The sequence below is a fragment of the Drosophila elegans genome, unplaced genomic scaffold (assembly GCF_018152505.1).
Source record: "Drosophila elegans isolate 14027-0461.03 unplaced genomic scaffold, ASM1815250v1 contig_149, whole genome shotgun sequence".
Taxonomy (NCBI): domain Eukaryota; kingdom Metazoa; phylum Arthropoda; class Insecta; order Diptera; family Drosophilidae; genus Drosophila; species Drosophila elegans.
In genome coordinates, this window is record NW_024545513.1 from 87227 (window position 1) to 110799 (window position 23573).

General features: G+C 42.9%; 1 protein-coding gene across 6 annotated transcripts in view; it reads right to left on the minus strand.

The window, feature by feature from the left end:
* Positions 1–2472: 2472 nt before the first annotated feature.
* Positions 2473–23573, minus strand: part of LOC108150393 (broad-complex core protein) — a 38309-nt gene continuing 17208 nt past the window's right edge. The window contains exon 8 of one of the 6 annotated variants that reach the window (XM_041710710.1): positions 2473–3701. In XM_041710710.1, the coding sequence (XP_041566644.1) occupies positions 2923–3701 (779 nt within the window). In that variant the 3' untranslated portion in view covers positions 2473–2922. Of the gene's footprint in view, positions 3702–7727; positions 7979–12456; positions 14579–17899; positions 18870–22107; positions 22343–23573 lie in introns of those variants that run through there. The other 5 variants (XM_041710712.1, XM_041710708.1, XM_041710709.1 and 2 more) reach the window with 5 other exon arrangements.

A 23573-nucleotide genomic window follows, 5' to 3' on the forward strand; every position in this document is an offset into this window, starting at 1 on the left:
AAGGAATTTCGTACAAAGAAAATAAAAATTTTCACACGTCAAAGATTTTTAAGATCACAGTTTGTTTTGCATTTGCATTATTTTTCGTTTTTTGTCTCTGCTTTCCTTTTTTGTATTCGTAAAAAAAGGGAAAAAAGAAGTACGTCTTACAAATTTTAAGAAATTATATACTAGAATAAAATGTAATTTCATTAAAGTTCAGAATAACAAATTATAAAATACATTAACATTATGGTTTTTAGTGTACAAAAAAAAACGTATAAATAACTGAAATGTAAATGTAAATGTAAATGTAAATGTAAGTGGACAAATTAAATCTATGTAAAGAAAAAGGGAATCTTAGGACACTCCACTGGGGAATGAAAAAGTGCCATTTAGCTCGTCCCTCCTATTTTACCTATCCCAACCTTTTTTACAACCTTCTCTACGCGACAGCTCACAAGTATGTGCAAGGTTGAATAAATTAATTAAGACTAAGTCTGATCTACAGTGCGCACCTCCTCGATATTGATGTATGATTACTTAAAACGAGCCTGAGTACGCTGTTAGCCATATATTTTAACCTGGATGGAACTTCGCATCAACGCTGATAAGGAAAGAGACCTTGTGAAACCTTATGCTGATCACCAATCCCTATTACACTCTGTGGAAGTCTGATCCCGGTCTTTCTATCCCTATTCTAAGGGTTTTCTCTGGATAGCATGGCACAAAGAACAATAATTACTTGCCTACAACTGTTACTATTCCTACTGATGCAATTCGTATTTATATTTTTTACTGCCCATGATGCTGCACCTATAACTATGTTTTTTTGCGAATGACAAGAAATCGGAATACTCGCACTTGATGATGAAGATGATATGCCCTAATACAGGTGTGTTGATTGGAAGATTTTGTAGCTGTCTTTCTAGACGTTTTTGCAGTACATAAGTGTGTGTTATAATATAACGTGTAAATTGGTTAAATGTAAGAAATTCCTGAGACATTGAATTGATACACAATCTTCGTGTTTCTTTTTCTTATTGACTTTGATTTTTTTCGTAACACATATGTTCGTGGGTACTTTTTTTCATTTCTAGTCTGAGTGGGGGCAGTTTTTTTTCTATATATATCTGTTCTAAAGGGCAGTATCTGAAGTGCCATGAATAGAAGTTGGTATGCAGCTCCCCCGAGAGGTATGTACAATGTTCAGAGGTGCAACCTGTTGCTATTTCAGTTTCTGCTCTTGTTGCTCTCTTGCAGAAGCTGGGTCTTCGCATTTCTTTTCCTAAAAACATACTCTGCGCTGGTATTTAATTCTCCTTTTCATTTAACATTTTTCTCCTCTTCGGACTGAGACTTGTTATTAGATATAATTTCAGAACATTTGTACTTCGCTGGTGAAAAATCACTGAGTTACTTTGCGGTTTTGTTTAATGCGTTAATCCTCGATTTGCAAAAATGATTACAGCTCTTCTATACACCACACGTACTAGTACTGGTGCCTGTGCGTTTGTAGTTGTGTATATATTGTATATGGTAAATGATGTAAAGTATATACATGTACATATACATAGACTTTAATATAGTTGTTTTCTTTGCTTACACGTACGCATATGCACGTTTACACGCGTGTATATGTGTATATATATAAAAAGTAATTTTAATTTCTGTTACTTTATTCTTCGTACATGTGTATTAGTAGAAAAAGGACTTTTCCACTACATACTTGATATTTTATCCCTGATAACGTTTTACTTTTGTATGTTGGTTGGTTTTGTTTGTTTGCTTATTACACTTCTCTCTGCTCTGTAGACTTCATGTTTAACATTAGATTTGCGTTAATCTTACATTAGTCTTACATAAGTCCTACATTTACAGATAGGTTCCTTTAAAAAAATTACACACAAATCTTACTCTACTCTGCCGCTGATCCGCAGAATCTTCATATCTGTTTTTACTGGATTCCGACTCTTTAGAGAACGCACCATAGTGCAGCAGTTGGCAAAAAAAAAGTTAAGATAATGGGTAAAATCTAGCAAAAAAAAAGTTACATATGTATGCATCTATGTATGTGTTTACATTTTTGTTGTATGATTGTGTGTGTGCCTGTTCGCGTTGCTGTTGGTGTGTGTTTAAACCAAAACAACAACAAACTTGCGCTGGACTGCGGTGGCAGGGCGTGGCGGGGACGGGGACGAAGCGTAGGTGCCGGATGCGACCGGCAGGTGGCTCAAACTCTATTTAAGATTCGATTGCGATTTGGGATGCAGCTTCAGATTAAGATTCAGTTGCGATTTCATTTGCAGCTTCGTGATATGTACCGTTATTGTTAAATTCGCACAGCGCCAGTCCCTGCCCTCAGACGCGCCCCCAGCATTTCGGTTTGTGTGTTCTAGTCCTTCGTTCTCTTCCCATTTTGTTGTCGTTAATGGTAATGGTAACATAACTCTTATTCTAATAAGTATGCCCTAAACGCAACTTCACGCTGTCTGTGTTTGTGTTGGCCTGCTCGTGCAGTTTCCAGAGGTATTTATGATTTATCGAAATTATTTACACGATTCTTGAGGTATTGCACATGAAGCAGCGATGGTGCTCCAACTACTATGTAGGTGAGAGAAGCACAGATAACTAATAGTAAGAATAGATACAAAAAAAAACTGTGGCATAATAATAATCGTAATAATTACGTAAGAATAATAAAACAGTTGACGCCAAAATATGCCTAAGCTTAGAGTACGCAAGTTAATTTATAATAAAAACTAAGACCTAGTGCCGGCTGAGGACCCCGCTCCTTTGAAGGCGGGGGGGTCGTCGGTCCAGTGCAAAAACATTGGGCAAAGTATTTGTAGCTGGCCTGGGTTGCTGCTCAAGGGTCGTCCGCCTAATTGACGGACTGGCGGGCAGACTCGTTCTCTAAAAAATGGCGTTCCAACTTAGCTCCTATTGGATGCCCGGCGGCGGCTGTCCCAGCTCGCTGGTGAAGTCGAACAGGCTGGTGCGCGGATGGGAGAGGGCGTGGTGGTGCGGATGCGGGTGGTGGCCATGTCCATGTCCATGGCCGTGGCCCACCAGCCCGTGCTTGATGGCGGACGTCTTGAGCAGCCGCTTGAGCATACCGCTCGAGCCACGATGCTGCAGGCTCTTGTGTGTCGTCAGAGAGTTCTTGGTGCGGTACCGTCGGTGACAAAACTCGCACACGTAAAGCGTGTCCGACTGCTCATGCTTGTCCTGAAAGTGCCTCTTCAGCGAGTAGTAGCACGAGAAGGTTCGGCGACAGTAGGGACACTCCTGCGGCTCGTTGATGCCGCCGCTGGTGGGTGGCGGCATGCGGAGCGGTAGCTGCGGAGTGCCTGCCTGTGCTACGCCCCCACCCGCTGCCGCCTGGCTGCCAGGACTTGAGCCGTTGTTGCTGCTGTTGGCGTTTCCGTTGTTGCTATTTGTGTTGACGTTGTGGTTGCCGCTGCTACTGTTGCTCCCGTTGCCGCTGATGGATGCGGAGGAGCAAAGGTTGCTGCCAACACTACTACCCACGCTTCCGGGACGCGGTGGTGAGGTGGCCAGGACGTGGCCGTGGGCGTGGCTGTGCAGGTTGTAGACGGCAGCGGCCAGGCTGCCGTTCAACGAGCTGGTGGGCGAGGTCAGGGCCGTGGGCGGCGACGGCGGCGATGAGGTAGAACTGGTGGGCGAGGTAGCTGCGGAGCGGCTGATGCTGTGCGGTCCTGCACAGGAGACAAAAAAGAAAGACATTAGAGCGGTTGGACTGGACGTGGTGGCTGTGGGTGGTTGGTAGGGTTGTGGGGTTTTTATCGATTCGAATTAGCTTAGGCATATTTGTTGAAATCGGTATTGTATTTAATATTTATATTGCTGTTGTGGTTGTTCAGAAAGTATGAAAATAAAAGTGCAAGTTAAAGGATTAAGATACATGGTTGATTGTCGTTCGGTTCGCAGACCTTACGGGCGACTAGGATAAGGGAGAGGGGAGGGTGGAGGTACAGGACAGAGGAACAGGATAGAGGAAGATGTTTAAAATAAAATACGGTAGGTAGGTAGTAAATGCTTGAATGCTCTATTTTAGCACTAGGAACTTCCTGAATTGAGTTGAATTTAATTTTAATTGGTTGCTAGCAGAGAGAAGAGGTAAAGCGTTATATAGTTTAATACTCGAATATATAATTACAATTTTAAAGGTAAATATAAAGGTGTGTATCAGTAAAAGTTAGATTTAATCTTCTGCCACTACGTAGGCTATTCCGAATTTGGTTTCCGGCTCGTCGCGCTCTTTATTCAAACGTTCTGTACAGTACGAATCGGAAAGTGTTCGGAGTGTAAAAGGAAGCGGTTAATTTTTTGATGTCTCAATGCGTTCGGACCTTGGTTTTTACAATTTTTCTTTAACATATCTGAGCTTATGTTTTATGCATATGTGTAGAGTTATGGCAGAGACCAAATTCTAAATGATTGTGCTAACTGATTTCCTACTAGAGATACCATCCAGCCCTCGTCGAGCGTCTGGTGGCAGCGAATCCGAATCCGAGTTCAACTCGGATTTGAATTCGGAAATAACATGCACTTGCCGAACGGGAACCTGGGGTATTTGCAACTGATATGAACACTATACACTTGTGACTACTTCGCAAGCGTAGATAGAGAAATTGTTTTAGTGAACAACCGATTGTACATTTATACATATGTGCTACGAACGAGTTACACTACAAACCAAACAAAGTACACATGCAATCACACATGGACGAGTAAATGAGTGTCTATGAGTGAGTGTGTTTATGTGTGTGGTATGAACACACATGCAAGCAATCATGTGGCGGTGCGTCAAGCTTATAGCGAGTGGCGGTGAGGCAAGCGAGTAGCGAGAGGCATGCAGAGAGACAAGCGAGAGCAAAGAACCAAAAGTAAAGCAATAAATGGGAGATATGTAATTGCATTTCGAATATGGATTTCATATGTGTCTTGCGAGCTTTTGCGTGTCGGTTGAGTTTAATTTGGCTTGTTTCGGTTTTGGTTGGTTAGGTTGGTTTTAGTTTTAGTTTTACTTTGCTTTTCTTTAGTGAGTTAATATGGTAAATATAACTAAACGAAAGTGGTACGTAAATAATAAACTATGATTGCGGTTAGTAGTTGGGACTAAACTGGAATGAATAGATCAAGCGTGGACGAAGCGTGGCGAGACTGGATTTAATTTGTATTTGTCGTGGCCCTTCGACAACGCAAACTTACCAAAACGAAAGGCTAAATATTGGAATAGACTGTTTTCTAAAAATCTATTTGTAGTTGCAGCGTTCGATTTCCATTTCTCTATATATTCATATTTTTATTGTAAGTATATAATATTCTTTGTACAAATGAGGGTAGTACTCTTGCTTATTTTTACAGTTGCATCAAAGCGGGAACAGTAGGTGATGAGACAGAGAGAAAGAAAGAGATAAGAAAGAGACAACAATACCAATACTGGAAACGCAGATGCCAAGTCAACGCGGCGTAAGAGGAGCAGAGGTTCGAATATCAGATGAACAGAAGAGCTGAGAAAGGGGTGTTAGTGGGTGTTGCTTCCAAGAGAGAAGATCCGGGCGAACCTTTTCGCGACTAACGCTGAAAAATGTTCAATTCATTCAAGAAGGAGCGATATCACTCTGGTTACTACGGTTAGTAAAGCTTCAGATAGAGAAAGTAGAATGAAAGATAGGGAAAGTGCGTCCCGTAAGCTAAACGCCCTGATGTTATGTCTAAAAGTCGCTTTGCTGTGAAGTATTACTTGTTAGGCATGTGAATGAGTAGTAAAGGACAGAGCGAGTAGAAAACGAAAAGACAGAAAGAGAGGGAGAGAGCGAGATCGACTACGGTAGCGAGTGAGTGGTACTTACAGATCGCAGATGTTTTTTATACATGAGTTGTTTGGCTAAAGCTACGGCGAGTCTAGTGGAAAGAGAAAACAAGAGCAAAAGCGGGAAGGAATTTGGAGCGCATGAGCAGGCAACATGTGTTTACAATATACATAAGAGTAGTTAGGCTGATGGTGCCATAACGGAGGATATAGACGTGGAGAGTGCGTAGCAAGTGGCAAGCTGACCAAGACTGGCTTACCACATGGGTTGGTCTGATTAATTGTTTGCATCTAGAAACAATTTCAACAGGATATATCGATAGCGCTGAGGTGGCGAGATCATTCGATGGATCGTTAGAGAATATGGCAAGTAGGAAGAAGATAGATACAGAGGAAGAGAGAGATACTTGTACAGATAGATTTAGTCGAGTAGAAATGGCTGGCCTCAAGAGAGAGACAGTGTGTAGATCTAGGCCATGAGCGGGAGATAGCATGTAATGTACTAACTACGTATCGGCGCATAGTCGGATACTTGACTTCCAATGTAGTTTAAGATGTTGGGCTAACCTTTAGCAAGCGCGCGATCTTCTACTTTGACTGACTAACGAGTAGCGGGTGCGGGTAGCGAGATGCTGGTAGCGATTAAAGTTAAAGTTGCAGTTCTTGCGCTGGTGGATGGCACGAGGTCAAGTGAAGACAGCTTACATCCCTCCGATTCGGGTTAGACTTATAGATTCTGGATTCTGGGTCTCTTGCATCTTGATCTCTTGCTCCGCTCGACAAATTGTGTTCTATGTGCGGCCTGTGGTTGTAGCTGTTGTCTGGTAGTTGTGGTTGTTGATGTTGAGCCGAGTAGCACCAAGCCACGCCGCGGTTGTTGCACATTTATAGCACTAGGCACAAGTTGACCGGCAAACTGGGGGACTTACGCCTAAGGTTTAATATTGTTGTTTACATTTCATTATGAGTTATACGTCTTCGAGTAAAGCTTGTTTTATATATATTTATGAATGTATATATTTCTTTTGCTTTATAAAATTATTAATGTTACGGAAGAAAGCACTTTATAGTCTGTTCAGCTTGTCCAAGTCGAGTGGGAAATTACGTAGATATTTAGAAAGGCATCTTGTGCGAGGTCCGTCCGTTTCCGAACTAACAGAAACACGAAAAGAGCTCTAATTGTAAAATTGACTACGAGTACGTTGTATGAGGTATAAGGTAAAAGAAGGCCACAGAGTGTAAATAATGTATATCCCTATTCTTCATACTGGTCCATAGGCATGAATTATGAAAATGTCAATAAGTCTACGTTAGGTCGACATGGATGTACAGGTTGATCTGGCTAGTCTAAGTCTAATCTAAAAGAGTTCCAAATGTTCTCTTATGCATAATAATAATAATAATAATACGCGTATAGCTCTATTGTTCGCAATCGTCTCCCCTCAATATTAATTGGGGCTGCTCTCTTTGTTCGTCGTGTATAATAGATTAGGAGGTATGTATATATATCACTACATAATGGCATTGCTTTTAGTTTTAGCCAAGTTCTAGTCAAGGTCTAGTTGCTCCTGGTGGCAATCGAAGGGCCGTGACTACTGCTGTGACTGCCGCTGTGTCTGGGGAGGTTACCTCTGGTGGTTCGCTGGCAGAGATAATAGTCGTACAGCGTCATTATTTGTTGCTGCTGGATAAGCAGCTGGTACTGATCGTTTAGCGGTATTGGTCGCTTTGGATAAGCGTGATCCATGTGATCGGGTCTGAACATAACTGTCATGGGAGTCGTTGTGGGAGTCAGAGTAGTGTTGATTGTCATGGTCGTATTGGCATTCTTCGCTGGTGGCTGTGGCTGTTGGTGTTGACTTTGCTGTGGCACGCTGCTAGGGCGACCTGACAAATGCGTTAAGTCTCAGATCGACGAGTTGAACTGGTTGTAAAGCTTAATGTCCTTCATCTCCATTTCGCCGGGCCGGGACTTGTGGTAGGTATAAATGTGCGTCATGAGCGAGTTGCGTGAGCAGTAGACACGCTCGCAGATGGCACAACGGTATTCCTCTTGGCGCACGGCGTGCTTATCGGCAATGTGGCGCTTGAGCGAGGCTTTCGAGCAAAGGAGCTTACCGCAGAGCTGGCATGAGAAGAGTTTCTTGGGCGAGTTTCCTGCAAATTGGTGGATTGGTGGATTTGGATTTGGTATGGTTGGTATTTTGTTGGTACTAGTGCTCGAATAGTTTGATTGGTTTGGGTTGGGGCTTTATCCTAACTACGGAAAATGGCCGAAATTTTACTTTTCAATCGAGTGTCGTTTGGTGCTCACACGAAAGATTTCACAGTTTCGTCTGACCATTCTTACGCTAGGGGGAACTGAAATGCATGAATAGGCACCGAACAGAGCAGTAGGCAACTCCCGGTATGTGATCGAGTTTCTGGATTGGTAATGGCAAAGGACATACATCATTAACATAACATATAGATACATAAACAAATTAAAAGTATAGATATATTTCTCGTCCAGTCACTGCACCACCTTCTTCTCCACCTGTGGAGCGTAATGGGGTGAGCGAAGTGGAGTGTAGTGGTGCACCACCACCACTGGCGACTGGTAGTGGCCGGCCCGTGTTATCAACTAACAGTAAACAATTACAGTTACGACTAGCGTTATCGGTTATCAGTGATCTTGTGGTAGTGGGTTGTGGGTGTAAGGTCGTGGGGCTTGTATTGGATTAATGTAGCAATCTGGTGTTAGGCCTCGATGAACAACTTGAGACACAGAGCGATCATGGCAATGTTAGGTGATATGTACGCTCGATGGGCTTATGAAGAAAAACAGAGTGGAGTGCAGTGAATAAGTGGTCCCACCACCAGACACTCACACAGATTGCGTGGACACAACTTTTGGCACAGGTTTGAAAATCGGGGTCGGGGAGAAGTGAGATTAGTATAAGAATCGAGTGCCCCAAATTCCATTTCGGTCACCCAGGGACAAACACAGGGACATTGGCAGGATATCCAGGGAGGGCAAGAAATTCTCGGCACGCAAAAAATTCACTTATATACATTCTATTTTATTAAATAATAACACGATATCAGTTTGTTTTTAATTATGAAAATACTTCGTTTTCCTACTGTCTGTTTGAGTGTGTGAATGTGTCTGCGTTGCGCTTTTTATGTGTCTTTCATTCGACTGATTTTAATGAACTTGTATTCCGATTTACGTATAACAAAATTAGCGGGTATTTCTCTTTTTTTCGGTTCGGTTCGGATTTGTTTGTTTTGGTTATGGTTTTGCTTTTCTTAGAGCTGCTTGTTGACATTTACAAAAACACACCAACTTATTAGTTATTCAAATTTTTTAATTTGCTTTGCATATATATGTGTGAGGGTCTTTTTTATCGGCTTGCCGTTTGGATTAGTTCTAGTGCTGACACCTTGCTTATATACAAGTTTAAATAGAGAAGACAAAAATTTACATTTCTTACTAGGCTAGATTGGAAAACTTAATAGTTTTTATTGTAGTTTGAGTTAGAGTTGAGTTTTTGGGAAAAACAATTCGAAAGTCTCGTTTAGTGGTCGCCAAAGGAATCTTCTGTCTGTTACTTTTGTTTTCTTACTGATGCTGCTTTTTGACATGGCGGGATCTTCGATCTGCCTTGATTTCCGTGTGATTGTGATTGTGGTTATGGATATTGGTATGGGTAATATTTCTACAGTTATAAGTATGCAAGCGTCTGTGTACGAGTTTTTGCAACTATATGAGATATTTTATTGTATTTTCTTGCCTTTGATTCTGGCCAAGCGGCACAAAGAGAGGAATGGAGCTGATTAGATTGATTTGGACCAGTAAGGTGGTCCTTTACTCTTCTCTTTGCTCAGTTCCTCAATCAACACCATCTGGGTTTTTTTCTATGAATATTCTATTGAGTTTGGGGGTAAGCCGTCACTTCTGCCTGCTTCCTCGGATTAGCTATTTTACTTATGTATGAATATCCATGTAGTTACTGCACTGATACTGTAGTTTAGTTTATTTCTTAAATATCGCGTATTGTAATTGTAATTGTAGTTGTTAATGTAATTGTAAGCTTTACGTGGCTTGGAGCTAATGGTTCATTGGGTAATACGGTAATAGAGTTCAGCATGCATACATTCACTTAACTGGCAAAGGTATATGAAAGTTTCGCGGTTAGGGGAGGGGTAGGAATATCTCTACGAATGGTAAAATAATTCTCATAACACACGTATTAAGCAGGCGAACCTACGGTTGATAGTTCGTTATTAAATCGGTTTTCTTGCGTTCGGTTTTGCGTTTTTGGTATTTCGGTATTCTGTTTGGGTTTCTCGATTATAGAGATCTTACTGTTGTTATTTCGAATATTAATATGCTATTTAGTTAGTTAGTAGTTGGTTAGCTCCTCAGTTTAGTTAGTTGAGTTTATCCTGCGTTCTGTACTCACTTGATGTACCTATTCGTACACACTGGGGTTTGTGAATTGTTTTCTGCCATGTCTTTTTTAGTAGTACATAATTTAAGTAATCAACATTTATAGTGAAAAGCGCGACATCTCCACGTCTTCGAACTGCTATGTGACTCTTAATTCTCATAAGTCTGGATTTACATTCCCATATTTATTGAACATAATAATAACGAGGTGACATTTGGGGTAAGGTCGGAGAGCTAAGTACAGCACTCGGATATTCTACATATGGCATTGCAGCTGGGGATTGGCGATTGCTGATCGCGTGGGAGTAACAAACCGAAGATTCTCCTTATAGGTATATACATTTACAGTTACAGTTATGGGTTAACTTGTACGATAAACTTATTATAGTCGTATATGAATAAGCTACATTTATCGAAATTTGGTATCAAAACGTGGGTGATTTAACTTAATAAACTTTTCAGACTTTTCGTTTGCCAAAAGAAGCGAGAAAAAATACAATGGGAAAAAAGCATTTTCGCCATGCGCCTAAAGTATGCTTGGGTGAGTTACACTAATTGTTAATTATAATAGGTTGTATAAAAAATACAATTCGACTATACTCGCACACGACGTTCTAACGCTATCGTTTTGGAAAGATATCCACCTAGGTCTGACTTTTAACTAAGGCTCGTGCTTCCCTTCTAGCGCTATCCTTCCTATCGCTTTCGATAACCCCAGCGAAATTTCATGCTCCTAAAAATAATATCGTTCTCTACGGTTCCTCTGCCTGACTTTTTTTGCGGATTCTATTCCTTGCCCCTTCCAAAGTTTACATCAAATGATCAGTCTTTAAATTAAGGTAAAGTGTGCTGGAAGCAAAGTAAACCATCTATATCTGGTCGCTAATTTTGATTATACATTAAGAGTCCCAAATTTACCAATTGGAAAGCATAATTAGTTGCAACCTATCAACTGAGGACCAACAATTTAATTGTTCGAAGTTCAGTTATCAGCCAACGTTTATCGCTGAGCGATCAGCTCGCCGGCCTTCGGCAGAGTTTAAAACTAGTCAGTCCTTTTCCCATGACAAGCGAGACGACAGCTTCGGAACGCGCTCGAACCCTTTTCTTCCTTGTACTCTACTAATCTTTATCACACCGCCTCTTTATCTCCCCCTCAGTGCTATTTCCACCTATATACAATCTTAGATCCGCCCGTCCTACATCTCAAAATTGATTTATGGTTTTGCTGTGTATGCGTTATGCTGAGTGATAGTCTTAGTTATATTCATATCATATTTGTATTTATAGTTATACATGTACAAATGTATAGTTGTGTGTGTTTTCCTAAGGGCAACGCTTGTAATTGTAGATAAGTAAAAAAAAATCGTATAACCCACACATTTACTTAAGGCTAGGTTTACATAGTTGTGGTTTTTACATTAACCTTGCTACTCATTTTATGAATATTTAAATGTACACATATGTATGCTGTATATATATATATATTTTATATATATCTGATATCTTACAATGATACACAAAAAAAATGCATTAGTTGTATGTTCTGTTATTCATAGGTAAACAATGGTGTTGAAAAAATGCTTATGCGACGAAGATCGAATAGTTAGATGCTGTACAGATATGGGGAAGAGTTAGACATGGCGCATTGCACATTAGTTCAGTGATTTAGATTTTTATTCTGTGTGATTCCCGGTTGCATCCACATTCAAAACGATAGGCGGATTCGGTTCGGATTAAGTTTTAAGTGGCATGGCGATGGCGTCTTGCGCTTTTGCTGGTAATACTAAGGGGTATGTGTTCAATGGGGTAAGTCGTGTGTACGTTTGGGTGGCATGGTTTACAGTCTTCTATCCTGTGCTCCAAGCTTGCATTAGAGCTCCGCTTTTTTTATTCTAGCTATTCGCATCAAAATTTGGGATGGTGGAAAAAAAATTCTTATACGTATACTTGTTCTGTCCAGATTCCGAGTCCGATTCCGATTTCAGCGCAATCTGATTGGGTGTGTGCGTGTGTGTATATGTATGTATATAGCTTTATCATAAAAGACTTTTGTTTTTGCTTGCTTTATAATCAAGTCGTAAATAATCACAGTTTTCCATTTGCCTAAAAATGTTTTTGTCTTCCTTCCCTTTCCTTTCCTTTCCTTTCCTTTCCTTTCCTTTCCTTTCCTTTCCTTTCCTTTCCTTTCCTTTCCTTTCCTTTCCTTTCCTTTCCTTTCCTTTCCTTTCCTTTCCTTTCCTTTCCTTTCCTCTCCTCGCTTTCGCTTTCTTGTTTATCATTGCTTCGTCTCGATGTTTGCCAATGTATTTTAGTTTCGTTTTTGTTCTGCCCGAAAAAGTCTTTGAATTTTCCGTTCTGTGAGATCCGAAATATACACGGTTATGTGATAGCATTCCTGTTCTTATAGTAATCCTTTCGTTCGTTCGGTCGGTTCTCTTATGCTCCTCCTCCTTCTACTCCTCTTTCTCCTCCTTTTCCTCCGTCTCTGTCTCTGTCTCCTTCTCCTCTTCCTCATTCTCCAATTGTGTGCGTGTGTGTGGTGCCCGATCGTCGTGCCTGATTTTTGTAGCATACTTTCCTGCGCATCGCTTATTGGTCTAGTAAATTCATTCGTTCATATGGATGCTGATGGGGATGCGGATGCGGATGGGGATGCTGGTGCCCAAGCTGGTGGGGATGCTGGTGGGACAGTGAGTGCTGGTGGGAGAGGTGGTGCGGCAGGTGGTGTTGTAGGGCGGCAGCGGAGAACCCTCCGCCTCCCGCCGAGTGCTCGAGCTGGGTGAGATCGACGGTGGGCGTGCCACTGGGCCCCTGTACCCCGTACTCCTGAACGCCGCCCATTCCCTCCGGCCCAGCTGCTCCCCCAGGGCCCGATCCCGCCGCAGCTGCTGCTGCTGCAGCCGCCGCTGCCGCCGCGGAGTTGTTGAGCGCCACGTGGAACAGCTGCTGCAAGAGTTGCTGTTGATCTTATAAGAAGTCCATGCACGGCTTGACAATGCCCGGCGACGACTGTTGCTGCTGCTGCTGGTGCGCCGCAGCCAGCTGGAGCGTGGAGCTGGCCGTCCCTCCGGCCACGGCCGCGGCGCCAACAATCGGCGAGAGTAGCAGTTCGGCGGCCGCAGCTGCTGCCGCCGCGGCAGCGGCCACTGCATTGCCCCCCGCTCCACCAGCGCCTCCACCCACATTTACGCTGTTGTTGGCCGCCGCCGCTGCGGCGCTTAGCGAGCTAAGTGACTGATGGAGTCGACTGCCCGGACTGCCCGCCTGGCCCACGCTGGCCCCGTGGTGGAAGTACGAGTGGTGGTTCTTCTGGCGGCGATGGTAGATGCTCTTGTGGTTGTTCAGCGAGTTGAGCGTGCGAAAGACCTTGTGGCACAGGTTGCACACGGCGTTGTTCAGCGGCTGCAAGTGCTGCTGCTCCTTGTGGCGCTTCAGCGTGAGTTTGGTGCTCAGCAGCTTTCCGCACACGTCGCACCGGTGGCAGGCGTTGAGCGGCAGGGGCAGCAGGAGCCGGTTGGCCTGCGCCACGTCCTGGGCGCGCACCGAAGAGAGAAGGCTGCCGCCCGCTCCTCCTGAGCCCCGTCCACCTCCGCCGCTGGCCCCGGTCACGGCGCCCGAGGGCGAGAGCGAGGCCCGTCTGTGGTGCAACAGGTGGTGGCGCTCCAACGGCGATCCAGCGCGGGCCATGGCATGCGCATGGGCGTGGGCGTGGTGGGCGGCGGCGGCGCTCAGCTCGTGATGGGTGGCGTGGAGCTGGTGGTGGCTCGGCAGCAGCGACAACGGATGCTGGCCGAAGTGCGAGTGGTGCGAGGGCGGCGGCGGTGGTGGCGGAGAAGCCGGCGATCCTGTGCCGCCCGGTCCTTCCAGGTCCCGCTCGTGGTCAAACGATCGTCCCCGCTCCCGCTCGCGTTCGCGCTCCCTCTCGCGCTTGTGGTAAGCGGTGGGCGAAGGCGAGGGCGTGGCACTGTGACCGCCTGCCTCCGCAATGCCCTGCGAGGAGCGTGACAGGCTTCGCTCGCTGCCCGCCGCAATGTGCAGGTCGCTGGACTTGCTGCTCCCGCCACCCGCCTGCTTCAGTTGGTCCTGCTTCAGTTGCTCCTGCTTCAGTTGCTGTTGTTGTTGTGGACTGTTGGTATGTGGTGTGGAATGATGTTGTTGGAGGAGGAGGTGTGGTGATGACTGTTGGTCTACTTGTTGTTCTTGCTGGTTGTTACTGTTGTTGTTGTTGTTGCTGCTGTTGTTGCTGATACTATTATTACTATGGGTGCCACTACCGCCGGGCACTATAACGCCGCCGAGTAGGCTGCCGGTGCTGCCACCTATACGGTCATATAGAGGAAGAGAAGAAAAAAAGAGACAATAGTGACTTTTCTGTATATTTGACTTTGTTGTTATTTGGTTTGTTTTTGTTTTTGTTTCGTTTTCATTTGTTGTTTAGTTGTGTGTTGGAGTAGTAGTGGTAGTTTTTTTTTGTTCTGTTCGTGTTTTGTTTGTGGTGTTAGTGTGGCTCTGTCGGTGTATGTGGGCGTGTTAGTTGTCTGTGTGCTGTATCTGTTACTGTTTTTGTGTCTGTGTCTGTTTCTGTATTTTTGTTTTTGATTGGTTTACTTTTATAACACTAACAAATCCAGGCTCAAAGCAATGTAAATTTGCTGACTTTGCTAACTTTGCTCTCTTTAAATAGTTTTTCTCAAAATTTTGCTTTTGGTAATCGCTTCAGTTTATTTTTTCCGGACGCATTCTTCAAATTTTGGCTCGCAACGGTTTTGACCAAGGAAATTGTTGAAAAAACGATGCTGATCTCAATTTAATTCGTTTTAGGTTCAAATTCGGAGTGCGATTAGTAATATCGCATTTTTGGAGTTTTCATTTTTGGTTATTTGTTTCGGGTTGGGTTTTTGTTCCCTTTTTTTTGGGAAAACGCACATAAATAAAATGGTAATAAAACGGTTTTTTGACTGTTGTTGTAGCTGTAGCTGTTGCTGTTTTTGTTGTTGCTGTGGCTAATTTGTTGTGGTTGGAGTTGAACTCGAAGTGCACGGTTCTCAAGCCGCAGGTGGGAAATACGGTTTGACCTGCGCAATCTCTCAAATTCGAATTCGAATCCAAGTCGGATTCGTTTCGGTACGAATTTGAATTCGAGAATTTGCGCCCCGATCGCTGGCAATTGCAGTTGCAAGGTTTCAGTTGCAGTTGCGAGTACTACGTCATTGGGGAAGATCTTGGAACTGGTGAATAATTTTGTGGTGTCTTTTGCCAATTGGGTGTAATCTGATCGTTGGTAATTTGTCACGAATTTCGTGTATGCTTTTAAACCAATTTGTCTTGTTTTCGATTTCGATTCGCATTTCTTGATTTTCGGTTCAATGTCAATTTCGACTTCATTTCCAATTTAGTTTGCGTTTATTTTTTCGTTCGATTTCGATTTCTCAATTGTTTGTTAAGTTTAGCAAAATTTTGAAACATGTTTGGCCTGATTGATTTGTTATATATATAAAATGTAGAGTATTATTTTGAATTTCTTATTTTTGGTTATTTTTTTTCTATTTTGTTTACTTGCAAGATTCTTGCGGTTGTCACTAGTGTCTCTTTTTTTCAAACTCAATCGCAGCACCGTTGCCTGTGTTGGGATTGATTGGTTTTGGTTAGGTTGTGGTTTGGCTGGATTTGGGTTAAGGGTGGGGAATGGGGACTGGTTAAAAAGAACCAAATGTGCGGAATATTAAACGTGCCTGGTAACGGCTGGTTCACACATTGGGGGCTCTTTCCAATTAATTGTTGTGTGCGGGGAATGGTTTGGTTGTCAAATTGGGGGCACCTCTAAGAAGATTGAGATATTTTGCGTTTCACTGGTGAAGGCGAGCCGATCTTGCCTCGTTCTAATGGTGGAGCGGAGGGGGTTGGAATTATTTGCGTGGAGTGGTTTTATTAGTGTGGTTCTTGCTGAGATTTCTAGTCTTTAGGGGTTCTTAAAGTAGGTAAAGTTTGCACTCGACCTAAGGAGTGCGGGTGTGTTGGCGTATTTATGAGAGTGATAGGGTCAAAGTTTGATTCGGTTCGGCACACATGACATAAACATTGACGGGACACAGTGCCAAAATCTGGCCTATAATTTAGGTTATGTATTGTTATAAGTGAAGACGATATGTGGCATGATATGTGGCTAGACAGAAAGAGAGGCGGACAATGAGAGAAAGTGAGTGTTTTGTGTAATTTGGGGGGTGAGTGGGTGGGGGGAGGAAGAGGGTGGTGGTGTACCTCTGGCGATTGATTTTCCATGGCTGCTTTTGGTGTTAGTTTTCCAAAGGGAGGCGGGTGACGAATCCTCGATTAACATGCATACAACACCGAGGCTGGGGCGTGGGTTCTGGGGGGAGTGACCTCGGGAATGGACAGGGTAAATGAAATATCGTTTTGATGTGTAGACGTTTATTGTAATTATAATGGATTGAATTAGAATTGTAAGTGGAGTTCTTCGTACAGAACCACAATCGCTTCATATCATACAGGTATTTAACTGCATTGGCTTGCGGGTGTGTGGCGTATAAACGTATATATATATATATTTGCTTGAATTCATAGGTCTTACGCACATACATGTGTCTGTATCTTTACTTAGCAGCACTACATATTAACGAACACAGGTTTTATAATCGAAGTATCCGGTCCAAAATTTCAGTACGATTATTCAATATTCGCATATTTAACATTAAAAATACAAAAAAAATGTATAAAAAAAATATGGTTAAACATTTTTCTTAGCCTAGTCGTGTGTGTATGGGTGCGAGAGTGTGTTGGTGTGCGCTTAACCCTATATATTCAAAAACTGATAACTAGTTATGAGCACTGTAGAAAAGATCTTTGCAATTGGTCGGTCGTTCGGTCGGTCGCTCCCTATCGCTCATCGCTTCTTGCTCTTTTAAACTTCAAAACTTGTGTATCAACTACATCTATAAATCGAAACTTTTCAACATTATTTATATATTTTGTAAAGGTAAAAAAAAATCTGTAGCTTGGTCTTCATTTTATATTAAAAAGTTGAGAAAGATAATTCGTACGTCTATCCCCCTTGTAATATATATACGATTTGTGCCTATCATAAGTTGTATATAGAATATACTGTCTGTATATCTGATAAATTGTAGTTATTTAAAGCCATTTCGAAGAATTCACTACGGGCACCTCTGCTAGCTTCTACTTAACGTTATTAAGACCTATATAGCTGATGTGGGATTGTTATAGGGTATAGAAATGGGGTGAAAAGGTTCTCAAAACTCTTTAAATCTTTTCATGGGCGGTGGGGAAGGGGAGGGAAGGAGGGGTATGTTGGACTGTCTAGGGTTAATTTAATCTGTATAAACTGTGTATCCTGTGCTTAGCAACTACCGAAGGCAACTAATTGTAACTAGCCTAGACTGTGTGTGTGTGTGCTCATCCACGTCCCTCCAATTTTATCAGTGATCTGCCTTCTGGTCCTTAATAATTAATGTCTACAAAAAGCACCGTTTTGTGTGTGTTCCTATACCTTACACCTACATATGCTTGACATTCAGTTAATTTAATACAATCGCTAAGGGGCAAACTTAACAAAAACCTGCTACTCCCATTGGTTGTACCGCTCGGGAGACCCCCCCCCCCACCCCTTAATTGGAGAACTCTCCGCTTCTGTTGGTCATGTGGTGAGGGTGCGGGTGCGCCTGATGCTGCTGCTGGCGGTAGTCGAAGTACATGAAGCCCTATGAGGACGAGTGATGGTTCAGCTGCTGCTGCTGGTGCTGCTGATGGTAGAAGCTATTTGCCGTGGCTTGGGGGCGCTGGCGCCCGGCTCCTGTTTGGGCTGCTTGAGGTTGCGGTGGTAAATGCTCTTGTGGTTGCGCAGGCTGTTCAGGGAGCTGTAGACCCGCTTGCAGATGTTGCACACGGGCTCTTTGGTGGGGCGCATGTGCACGTTCTGGATGTGGCGCTTGAGGCGCGTAAGCGAGCTCAGGTTCTTGTTGCACGGGTTGCATCGGAAGTCGTCGCCGCCGCTAGTCGCGCTGCTTAGACCGGCGACTCCGCCGCTCGATGTGTTAAGGGCTGAGTTTAGGCCACCCGTCGAGTTGTTCAGTGAGCTGTTGGCGCTGCCACTCGTCGATGCGGAAGCCGATGCCGAGGCCGAGGCTGAGGCCGCCATGTTGGCCATCACCGCCGCGAACATCTGCTGCTGGGTGGTGGTGGGCGTGTTGGGTGTGGGTGTGCTGCAGGCCAGGATCCCGTTCGGCGCTTGGCTCCCCTGGTTGTTCCCCTGCTGTTGTTGCTGGTGGTGATGGTGCTGCTGCTGCTGCTGGGGCAGCAGCGCGGTCACCGAGAGACCGCCCTTGCTACCGCCGCCGCTGCTCCCGTTGGCTGCGAAAGTGGAGAGGTTAAGGCCACAGATGCCGGAGGCACTTGTGATGGCTGTAGGTCGAGTTGGATTTGTTGTTGTTGTAGTAGTTGGTGGTAATGGAGTTGGAGTTTTTGTTGAGTTGGAGATGGTTTTTGTTGGTAGAGAGTAATCGTAGTTGTTGTTGTTGGTAATCAAGTTGTTGTTTATTGTTGTTGTAGTAGTTGTAGCATTTGTCGTCAGTTTACCTGACGACAAAGTGGGGAAGAAAGTCAGAAAACGTCGCATTAGCCCAAGGACAACGAGTTTTATTGAATTGGTTTTTTTGCTTCAATTTTGCGTGATTTCTCATTGGTTTCGATTGGGATTTTGATTTTGATTTTTGAATGTTTGATTTTCGATTTTTTTGTTTGTTTTCATGAGTTTTGCCGGATAGTTATCAGAAAACGAATTTCGTTAGCATTTTTTGCATCAAATATGTATGTTTGCTTCATTTCTGCTATAGCTTTTGCATGATTTAGTGGCTATTTTAACTTTGGATTTATTTTTCGATTGTTCAATCTGTTTTTCTTGCGGAGTGCATGACATTAGACAGATAGGTATACAGAAAGGGAGAGTAAGAGAGAAATAGATGTTAAGGTGGGGAAAAGGATAATGGGAGATGGCATGTGGAAAAGAAAATTGCAATGGAAAATGTGAGAAATTTAATTCTTTTTTGATTGTTCGCCGACGTATCAGTTTCAGTTTTTCACGACTCAACTCGAAAATGAATTGCCGTGCCTGCGACTCAAACTGTGACTGTGACTCAGTTCAGTTCCAGAGGGATTCGATTCTTTCATTCTTGGCGGCTGCTTATATGAACATCGATGTCGATCTGATCGCATGATGGACACTACCGATACTCAACGTGTGCAAAATTGTTGGGGTTCTTTTGTTTGGCTCAGGTTTGGTTTAAGGTTCTTGTTGGTTGGTTGGCTGGTTTTGGTTTGTTTTGGTTTGGGTTTTTTTTTGTTGTAGTTTAGTTTGTTGTTTAACTCATTACCATAGTGTGCGGTGGTGTGTAGTAATTTACAAAGTAGGAATAGGAAAAGGAGGAGCGTTTAAATTCTGGCTTAAGAGGAGGGCAAGAGAAATTCCGCATGTATCTGTTTGTGTGTGTCTGGGTGCTCGTGTATGTTTTTGTGTGTGTGGGTGTGTTTGTGTAAAACACCATCACCATAAAAAGTTCATAGTATCTGTACTTTCTTTGTTCATGTTTTGTGGTTCGTGTTCTCTGGCTTCCCGTACCTAGGGACTCTCTCCGTGTCGGTGTGTCTTTTTGTGTGTGTGTGTTTGTGAGCATGTATAGGGGGTTGTGTGTGCATGTGTCACTTAAAAATCACTACAATTAAATCGCTGCCAAATCATCACCTTCGTATTCAAGATCATCATCTCTCTTCGTGGTCATAATGGTAATTTTTAGATTCGATTTTAATTTCGACTTATTTTTGATTTTTCAATGTTTGCAGAATTTCGTTAAATTTACATTGTGATTTTATTACATTTTTAGCTTTTAATTATTTTTTTATTCTTGGGCCTTTGGAGAGGTTGGAGTGCTGGTGGATCTGTTAGTTTTAGACAGTTAAAAAATTTTCTTGGCTAAATAAAACTTCTTGTAACTCTTCGATTCTTTTCAATTTAAGGTCCTCTTGATTGACCGTTACATATTTTTAGCTGTGTGCTAATATGCACTGAGTAATTTAAAACGTTTTTTTAATTAAATTAATTCTCTTTTAATTTGTTGTAATTTGTAAATAACATTGTTCCGATCCCAACTCCTCCATTCCATCCGCAGCTTGCAAGCTGGTTTTGTGTCTTTCAATTTGTTTGTGTCCTTAGGTGGTAACTTAAATAGATTGGTGTTGGATACATTTTTCGGTTTGCCTGGATCACCAATTGCGGAACTTAAAATTAGTGAATTTAGAATGCTTTATTCTAGGTATGCTAGGCGTAAGCTAGTACTCTGATTTCTCATTTTGTGACTGTGTGTGTATGTTTGTATCCTTTGGTTTAATAAATAGGAGCAACAAATATATATGTATATATAGAGCGTAATTTGAAGCGGTTTGTCAATCAAATGTATGTATATACTTGAAGCCTTAAGTTGTTGGTAGACGTATTCTCAGTTTGTGTTTTTAGTGCAAAGGAGAGTGTGGGTTGGAACTTGTGAGAAGGGGGGAAAGAAGAGGGAGGGAAGTGGGGGTGGATGTGAATGTATCACGTATCGAGTTGTCTGCTTGGGTCGCCTGTGGCGGCGGTGGTTGTATCTATGAATCCATTGGAGGTTTAGTAAAGCGGATTTATATACGTATACAGGGGGTTAGGTAGATCAATTCTTAACATTATGTATATACTTTGGTTCATATATATATACGTGTGTGGGTAGGTAGATATATTATATATGTATAGTTCTCACGATTATTGGGGAATTTAAATTTTGGTCGGTTAGTACAATTGGAAAGAGATTAAAGATTAGCGTTAGGCGATCATCATAGGTATTACTTCCCTTTGGTGATCTTTTTGTTAGCTGTTAGAGCGAATAATAGAGTTCATGTGTGTGTGTGCGGGTGGGCGGGGATGTATATGTGTGTAAGTATGTGAGTGTTTGAGCTATTAGACATTTCGAATAGCAAAACGTTAGCCTAGCCTCCTCTGAATTTAATTTCACGGGGGCTCTATGTGTGTGTGCGTCCTGTGGCGGGTCAATGCGTGTGTTTGTGTGCGTGCGTGGTTAGCGTGGCCAGGTGATCTAGTGATCAGGTGAGTTGAAGTGTGGCCGTGTTGGGTTTTAAGTGTGGAGTGAGGAGCGTGCGGTGTCGAGTGGGGACACATTGCGTTGTAGTATTGGTCTGCCGAGAGTCGCGCAACGGAGTGGAGTAAAACGGAATAAATCGTATTGCGTGCACATGTGTGAACGAATGCCAATCTGTGCTAAGCTCTGAGTGATCCTCCGCCCCGGGACACGGACCAGCTTTTGGAAGGCTATCAAAGGATTTACAAGTACCCAATGTGCACTTATTTCTGTATTCGCAGCGGTTAGATGGAGTTTGTTTGAGTATGAGTGTAAGGCTGTTCGTGTGGGGTATTTCGAGGTTGGGTTTTGGGGTCTGGCCAGGCTGTGTGTGTGCTCAAAACAAAGTGTGACCAAATTCGAGGGAACAAGAGACAGGCCCAGGGGCGTAGGGTGTGGCTTTTTCGGGGGACTGGGGGTAAACTTAATGAAAACCCCCTTTTACCGCCATCACAGACTGTGGTTGGGGACTTCGACAGTTGTTAAAAAAAGAACATTGAACATTAATGTGAAAATTCGTTCGAATGCATTTGTTGCAAATTTCGCTTTTCTTTTGACTTTACTAATGGGAGTGGGTCGTTGGTCGGTTAATTTGGTTTGGGTGGGTTTAAATAGTTTTAGACACAAGCACGACGACGTACAAATAAAGGAAATAGTTCAATATTTAATACACACATATATTTTATGTAGGTATGTATATATTCGATCTTCAAATGCGTTGCGTTTTACATGGAAACTAAAGTTCACACCAATAAAATTTCGATTGCAACATGTACTCGGTGTTCTCTTCTCTGCGGGGATTTCCCGTGTCATGTCTAGTGTTGATCTGCCATTTTTTTTTAAACTGGGAGTAACACAACAAAACTTAAGTGGAAAAAAACCAAAAATATTCTGAAAATATACCAAAAAAAAAAAAAGCAACGAAATGAGAACACTGGCACTCTACTCTACTGAAATCATAGGATGAAACTGAACTGAAAATATTTTTCTATTTTCCCCTTGCGAGTTTGGTTTAAATGAAACAAATAAAGGCGGTGGGCAGGACTGGATCATGGTATTGGATAAAAACGGAGCATAATGTCAAGCTTGGGGCGCTTTTAGAAACAGTATGCATGTGTTTGTAGTGGGAAAGTGTATTGGCGTGTTTATTGTATATGTAAGTGGATGCGCTTTTCTGTTGTTGTAGTACATTTTGCTGGTGTTTGATTTGATTTACTTGGGTTTTTCATTACAAATACAAAATATTAGCACACAAAGAGGACCGAAATAAGAAAAAAAAGTATGCAGAACAAAAACGGAAACGTAAACATAAGCGGATTACGCAGTCGAAATAACAACGGTTAAGAAACATTAACGCGTGGTGTGTGGGGTCGTGTAGCATTCATTATTTGTTTCGGTCTTGAGATAGCTCTTCGATCCAAGCGTGAGGAGTAAAGTCAGTAAAGTTACTTGTGCCCACCAGGACTGATCGATCAAGTGCAGCAAGCAGTAGCAAGACCAAACATGTGGTTAAGGTCTAGAGCTCCAGGGACGGGACTCTGGATTGTTGCGGCCTAACCACAGCAACACACACACCGTAACGAGTGCGGCACGAAACTTTTAGTATAATTTTGCTAAACACTCTGCGGGCGGCAGACGAGCTAGAAAGCTGGGAGTTAATTAATTTTGCGTAGTTCATCAAACAACTTGCAAAGCGGGAATTTGAAATAAGCCGGCGTGTGGCTGCGCCTGTTGCTCCACTCCGCTGTAGGAGGGTTTTGCTGTTGGGCCAAAGTTTCGCGGCTTGTGTTTATTTAGCAATTACCCCGCCGTATTGATTATGCATTACTCGTCTTCGCCGCCATCATCATCGACAGCATGAACATGTGGCTCATTTTCGTACACGGATAACATGGGAAACCGACTAGCTGGAGTACTGGTACTGGAGTGGGGATTTATGGTATATGGTTTCTGGACTCTGGAATCTGGGTGTTTTTCCCTGGGCTCTTCTGGCATGTGCGTATGTGTGAGTGTGACCGAAACAAATGAAAACATTTACCATCGAAACAATCAAACAAGAAAGAAATTTATACACTTTTTACGCTACGACGGGAACTCGACTTGGAATCACAACGAACTGCAA